At 42.0% G+C, this 7,412-nt stretch overlaps 1 protein-coding gene across 2 annotated transcripts in view; it reads left to right on the top strand.

The window, feature by feature from the left end:
* The first annotated feature begins 523 nt into the window (after positions 1-523).
* The window catches only part of abca7 (ATP-binding cassette, sub-family A (ABC1), member 7), a 57,757-nt gene continuing 50,868 nt past the window's right edge, over positions 524-7,412 (top strand). For both annotated transcript variants that reach the window (XM_035798955.2, XM_035798954.2), the window contains exons 1-7: positions 524-659; positions 2,642-2,744; positions 3,176-3,269; positions 4,357-4,498; positions 4,805-4,932; positions 5,099-5,220; positions 6,895-7,089. In XM_035798955.2, the coding sequence (XP_035654848.1) occupies positions 2,679-2,744; positions 3,176-3,269; positions 4,357-4,498; positions 4,805-4,932; positions 5,099-5,220; positions 6,895-7,089 (747 nt within the window). In that variant the 5' untranslated portion in view covers positions 524-659; positions 2,642-2,678. The remainder of the gene's footprint in view (positions 660-2,641; positions 2,745-3,175; positions 3,270-4,356; positions 4,499-4,804; positions 4,933-5,098; positions 5,221-6,894; positions 7,090-7,412) is intronic.

Here is a 7,412-nt window from a genome sequence, read left to right as displayed (position 1 = left end):
CAGAATTGTTTTTTTTATTAGTGAATTTACATTTATGAATATGACATTTTTCCATTAGCACAATTAGATTTATGAGGGAGAATTGTTTTTCTTTATCTTTATTGTGGTTAAGGAAACCGAACAGCACATTCTCCCATTTAAAAAAAGCCAACAAGAATATTAACAATTATAAAACTGTGAATATCTTTCCATAATTGTTTTACATGTAGACAATGCCAAGATAAATGCGAAACTGTTTCTAGATGCTCAACACAAAAAGTGCAATCAATGTTAATGTATTTTTTGAGTTTCTTCAGGTAATGATTCGCAGGGTAATACTTATGGATCATTCTGAAAGAGACCATTATTATGTAGTAGTAATCGACCTTGTGTAACACTGTACGTGTCATACTCCTGGCCAATCAACTTCATTTGTGTACCAAAATAGCGGTAGAATTGACGGTGTTGCAACCAATGAGACAGGAAACCGGTTTCTGTAACCTCTGTCATAATCCTCCATTAGCCAATAAACGTCCACCAGTGGGCGTGCAGCCTGTAGATTTTATCTCCAATTACATACACATGAGCTACACACACACAGTTTACGTCAATGCGGTACCGAAAATACTTATTTGGTACATATACACTGATAAATAGGAATATTCTCTTTCATGCGAAAGGTGAGCCTATTACATTATTGTCCTGGGATGCCTCTCTTTCGGCTAAATTACCTAATTTAGTCCTTAATACTGCGTAGGCTGCTTTATCCCCAAAACGTTAGCATCACTTTGAGAGAAGAGCATGTACAATTGTTATATTCTGTCCATTTTTGTAGCTATGTTAACGTGTAAAACCAGTCTTATTTTAATGTTACATAATTATGTGTCTGCTTTTATAGTTTTTTTTAACAAACATTTTGCTGACTTGTTTGAATGAATAACACTGGTATATAGCCCTGTAAATTATTACATTTAATGTAGTTATAATTTGATTAATTAAGACCTTGGAATTGAATTCATTAGTAATGAACGTGTTAGTCTACATTTGCGTGATCGCTGTGTAGCATTGCCTGGTATGGCATGTTGTTGACATACCTTCTTTCTCAGGTGTGTAGCCCAAATTGTGTGAAATGTTGAGAATACTTTCAAAATATGTTGTCATCCATTGTCAAACATTTAGTAATGTCTCTCTTATTCATTTTAGGGTGCACTATTTTAATTTGAGCCCAGGTCAGTTAATATTCTCTATGGGGGTAGACCAGGTTGGTTTAAGTAGGCCTATTTGTCTTCCGACCTCTTGTCAAATCAAATTTCAAATCAAATTTATTTAGAAAGCCTTTCTTACATCAGCTGATATCTCAACGTGCTGTACAGAAACCCAGCCTAAAACCCCAAACCGCAAGCAATGCACGGTGGCTAGGGAAAGCTTCCTAGAATGGCCAGAACCTAGGAAGAACCCTAGAGAGGAACCAGGCTATGAGGGGTGGCCAGTCCTCTTCTGGCTGTGCCGGGTGGAGATTATAACAGAACATGGCCAAGATGTTTTAATGTTCATAGATGACCAGCAGGGTCAAATAATAATAATCACAGTGGTTATCGAGGGTGCAACAGGTCAGCACTTCAGGAGTAAATGTCAGTTGGCTTTTCATAGCCGGTCATTCAGAGTATCTCTACCGCTCCTCCTGTCTCTAGAGAGTTGAAAACAGCAGGTCTGAGACAGGTAGGTGAACAGGTTCAATAGAGTATATATCTCTACTTGTGTCATTCATCCAGGCCCCATCTGGGTTCTCAATTGAATTGTGTTTGATATAGTAAATTCCATGTCTGACATCAGCCTTACCATTTTGATCTGGTTGTTGTGGAGGTGTTTAAAGAAAAGGAACTTATTGAGCATGTATTGTATTCATTTATTATGATAGTGAGCATGTTATAAAGGTTTACTGCGGATAAAGTGCATCTTTGTACACAGATGAATGCACACATAATAGCTTGGCACTAGGGATAGGCCTAAGAAATATGAGTGAGGGGAATTTGCAAGTGAAATCACACTTGTTTGCTGGTGAATTCATTTAGATGACATAATGCTGTTTATAAACAAATGATAAGACGTGGAAGCATTTGTTGAGCAAAAGTTAATTTAGAAATCTCAGAATCACGTAAACCAATTGGGATAATGAGGATTGCAGGATCAACCTAGGGGGAGTCCTGAGCAGATTAATGTTCTCTCTGTGACATAATAGCATAGTACCCTCATCTTCATGCTATTTCATTGTTTTTATTAAATATTTATCCCGCATTAGATGACATTACTCAAAGTTTTCCAACTGAAGCTACACTGCATCTGTGAAGTACAGATGTTTGTTAAAAGAGAATGTTTATTGTCTGGATTAAGCTGGCCTGTCGTGATCTCAGTGTCTTAAGACTCCCTGTGAGGATGTGGGACTTACAGGACAGTGTGCTCCCGTCTGCACCTGAATTAGCCATGTACTGTGGCAATAAGTAATATGTTAAGATAACAAATATCCCAATTTTTCTGCTAATTTTAAATTTCCAAGTGGAGGTGCTCACACTGCTGCTGTTTAGTTCATTTTCTTTGGTCAGAAAATACTTTTTAGTCGAGACACAGGTGTCCAACTGCTCTCCCTCATGTTTTGTTCCTATAGTGCTGCACTATGGCTTGGTAGCACCTTGCAGCACAACATGGGGATCGGGACTCAGCTCTTGCTCCTGCTCTGGAAGAACATCACTTACCGCAGGAGGAACAAGGTGGGAACTGAACTGGCACGTGTTCAGTGGTGTAGCAGTAGTTGGCCCTACATCACATTAACAGATGAAATTAGGATATAAAGAGGCAACATATCTCTATGTACCACAATTTATAAAGAGACAGCATGTCTCAATGTACCACTTGTTATAAAGAGCAAACATGTATGCGTGTACCACTTATGTAAAGCCAACATGTCTCTATGTACCACTTCTGATTCTAATGCTCCTATTGACCATGTCCCCTTTAAAAATCATGAATGAAATTGATATCCATGATGTAACCTCACAAATTAATTAGGCCTTTTTGACCATTAAGCTACAGATGCAATCTGTTGTCTTAAGACTCCTAACATAAGGCAGGCATCAAAGGCAGTGGTAGCTACTAGCCACTATTAGCCTAATGTGTGTGATGATGTAATCCCTCCCTCCAGGTCCAGTTGATTATCGAGCTGGTCTGGCCTCTGTTCCTCTTCCTCATCCTCATCTCAGTGCGTCACTCTCACCCTCCCTACAAACAGAGCCAATGTGAGTGCCCATCAGTCAGTCTACTCTTGTGTTGACAGTGTTGCTCTCGTGTCGACTGCCTACCAGCTCTGCTGTAACACACAGGTTAAGCTCTCCCTCCCTGCCTCAGAAATTTCCAGCCAACCATATAAGCTGATTAGCTAGGTGAGAGTGATTCTGGGTGCCGCCAGACTTTTTCCAGCCTGTTCTGCTCTTGATCGTCGGCTTGCTTATTTGTGGACTCTTGTCATGCAGTGGGTCAATTTCAGTCATAACATTGTATGTATTTTAGCTCAATCTCAGTGTTTACATTTGTCCATGGTTGACATCATGACTGGTTGCCTCTCACATGAATCCTATCAGTCTTGAGACACCTGCAAAAACGGGCTTTAAATGTATCTATTTGACCTAGATAGTTTGTGTATGTATTGATATGTAGGCTGCGTGTGCCTTTTTTAAAATGTTTTTTTATTTAGTTCTGTCTTTGAGCTGTTATTGTCCATTTTGTTTTGTGTGGACCCCAGGAAGAGTAGCTGCTGCTTTTGCAACAGCTAATGGGGATCCTAATAAAATAGCAAATAAATGTATCTGCATGTCCAGCCCTTATATTTAGCCTCACAATGAAGTGCTTTACCCTTTTCTTTTCAGGACAAACAGGGTAACAAGTAGAACACAACACAATTTGACAAACAGTTGCATTCATGAGCTTTATTGACAAATGTCAATAAAAATAAGGTTAGGCAAAGCAAAAACCTGATAAAAATGAATGTATATGAAAGCTGTAAGTAAAGAAATTGTTTTCTCAGTGGGAAATTAATATCCAACTAGTCAGTGACAACTGTGTGGTGAATGTGAAAGCAGCTATGTGCGATTCTGATCGTCTGTAGTTCAAACACACAATGTTTAAAAGGGGTTTGAAGGTGGGACTCATTGGATTAACCATGTTCTGACAGACATCTCAGAGACGAGGCCAATCTTACTGTGTTGAAAGGAGTGCGATTATTACACACATCAAAATCTATCGCAGGAACTGGGCAACAGTTCAACAGTGTTTTGCATGTCTCGGGTCAATCCCACAGCTAACGTGTGTGTGTTTGTGTAATTCCAGGTCATTTCCCCAACAAGGCACTTCCCTCAGCAGGCACTCTGCCATGGGTTCAGGGGATCATCTGCAACATCAACAACCCCTGTTTCCACAACCCCACTCAGGGGGAGACCCCAGGGCGGGTGGGCAACTTTGACAACTCCATGTGGGTGTACTGCAGTGTATTTGTGTGTGGCCAAAGTACTTAATTGGTGGTTGTTGAACATCAGGGATTTGGGCCAGTTCTGTTTCAATGTGTTCTGATAAAAGTGTTCTAAACCAGATTATGTGATACAATTAAAGTAAATTATTTAGGGCATGTGTTGGAACCAGAACATTTCAACATGTTTATTTTTTATTTAAACTGAATTGGAGTTGACTTCCAACCCTACTGCATGCCACTGAGTTTGTATAACAACCAATCCATAAATCTGTTTTTATCTCACCCCAAGTGTTTTTTTTCCTCCTGCAGACTCTCTCGACTCTTAGTGGACTCTCAGACAATCCTGTCCTACAGTGGCAACCAGACAGCCTTCTCTGGCTTTCAGGACCTTCTAGATACTATACGGAGACTTGGAGAGAGGCCAGGCGCCTGGCCAAGTATGTGGCTGTCTTGAGACTGAATACAGATCAGAGCATTGTAGTCCGCAAATTCTCTTTGTGGATTGTCTCAAACAGGAGAAAACAATTAAGTGTCAAGTGTCTGTCTGTCTGCTATTTTGTTGTCCTGTTATGTCCTGATTCATGTTTTTTGTTTGCGTTATAGATCTTCCTGTGGGAGAATACCTGCGAGCCAATCAGACTTTCTCCAACTTTCTCCTGACCAATGGCAGCCTGTCTCCCTCTGCCCTCGACCAGCTGTTCAGGGCTCGCCTGAACTTTCAGGTGGTAAGCACTGCAGTAAACCACACGTTGACTCCCAGTCAGGATAAAAGTATCTCATGAGTTCAACCAAGGTAGTATATGCACAGAAAAACCCAAATTGAATCAGCTGTGAACATAAACCTGACTATATACACGCCAACTTACATTATTTAGCAGGCAGTCCAGAGCAACTTACAGTAGTGAGTGTATACAATTTCATAATGGTCCCTCATGGTAATCAAACCTACAACCCTGAAGTTGCAAGCGCCATTCTCAACCAACTGAGCCACATGGGACCACTTGTTTTACATCTGTGTCTTTGGGTATCTTCTTGACCTCATGTATCTCTCTGGACAAGAGGAATACCTACAGTATGTAAGAATGCTGTTCATTGGCTATAGCTCAGCCTTCAACACCATAGTACCCTCCAAGCTCATCATCAAGCTCGGGGACCTGGGTCTGATCCCTGCCCTGTGCAACTTGGTTCTAGACTTCCTGACGGGCCGCCCCCAGGTGGTGAAGGTAGGAAACAAAACGTCCCCTTCGCTGATCCTCAACACAGGGGCCCCACAAGGGTGCATACTCAACCCCCTCCTGTACTCCCTGTTCACCCACGACTGCGTAGCCACACGCCTCCAACTCAATCATTAAATGTTCTGACGACACAACCGTAGTAGGCCTGATTACCAACAATGACGAGGCAGCCTACAGGGAGGAGGTGAGGGCCCTGGCGGAGTGGTGCCAGGAAAATAACCTCTCCCTCAACGTCAACAAAATGAAGGAGCTGATCGTGGACTTCAGGTAACCGCAGAGGGAGCACACCCCTATCCACATCGACGGGACCGCAGTGTAGAAGGTGGAAAGCTTCAAGTTACTTGGCGTACACATCACTGACGATCTGAAATGGTCCACCCACACAGACAGTGTGGTGAAGAAGGCGCAACAGCGCCTCTTCAACCTCAGGATATTGAAGAAATTTGGATTGGCCCTGAAGACCCTCACAAACTTTTACAAATGCACAATTGAGAGCATCCTGTCGGGCTATATCACCGCTTGGTACGGCAACTGCATCGCCCGCAACCGCGAGCTCTCCAGAGGATGGTGTGGTCTGCACAACGCATCACCAGGGGCACGCTGCCTGCCCTCCAGGACACCTACAGGACCCGATGTCACAGAAAGGCCAAAAAGATCATCAAGGACATCAACCGCTGGAGCCACTGCCTGTTCACCCCGCTATCATCCAGAAGGCGAGGTCAGTACAGGTGAATCAAAGCTGGGATCGAGAGACTGATAAACAGCTTCTATCTCAAGGCCATCAGACTGTTAAATAGCCATCACTAACCGGCTACCACCTGGTTACTCAACCTCCCACCTTAGAGGCTGCTACCCTATGTAGACATGGAATCACTGGCCACCTTAATAATGGAACACTAGTCACTTTAATAATGTTTGCATATTTACTCATTTCACATGTATCTACTGTATTTTAGTCAATGCCTCTCCCGACATTTCTCGTTCTAATATTTATATATTAATTCCATTATTTTTCTTTTACGTTTGTGTGTATTTTTGTGAACTGTTACATTTGAGATATATATTACTGCATTCTTGGAGCTAGGAACACAGCATTTCGCTACACCCGCATTAACATCTGCTAAATATGTGTATGTGACCAATACAATTTGATTTGATTTGTAGGTGTCTCTGGCAGGCACTGGGGTGATGCTGAAGGACATTGTGTGCAATGCCACTGTGCTGAGCCAGTTCCTCACTGTAGATCAAGAGGATTCTATGGCAGAGCTGCAGAGCCAGCTCTGTGCCATCCCAGCCGACACCCTGCAGCAAGCAGAGCAGCTCTTCCTCTCCCAGCTGGACTTCAGCAAGTTCTTCACGGTCAGTTGAGGTCGCACACTCTCTGTCCGTGTTCATGTTGTTGTGAAAGGAAAAATATATTGCTGTTTTCCTTTCGAAGTGCATGTAAATGAACTTGATGTACAAAAATATTCAGCCACTCTTGGAGGAAAATGTATTTTTCTATGCTATAACAATGGGTCACATAGTATGTCTGCTTGCTCTTTTATAGATGAATTCTACCTGACAACAGGTGCTTTCTATTGTCTTCCAAGAATCAAGTACTGTATGCATGAAGTTAATGAATTAACTGTGTGTCATGTTCTTAGCTGTCAACAAGCTAAGAGCATCTGTCTATCAACCTT

The sequence above is a fragment of the Oncorhynchus keta genome, chromosome 22 (genome assembly GCF_023373465.1).
Source record: "Oncorhynchus keta strain PuntledgeMale-10-30-2019 chromosome 22, Oket_V2, whole genome shotgun sequence".
NCBI lineage: Eukaryota > Metazoa > Chordata > Actinopteri > Salmoniformes > Salmonidae > Oncorhynchus > Oncorhynchus keta.
This window is presented reverse-complemented; position numbering and strand designations above follow the sequence as displayed.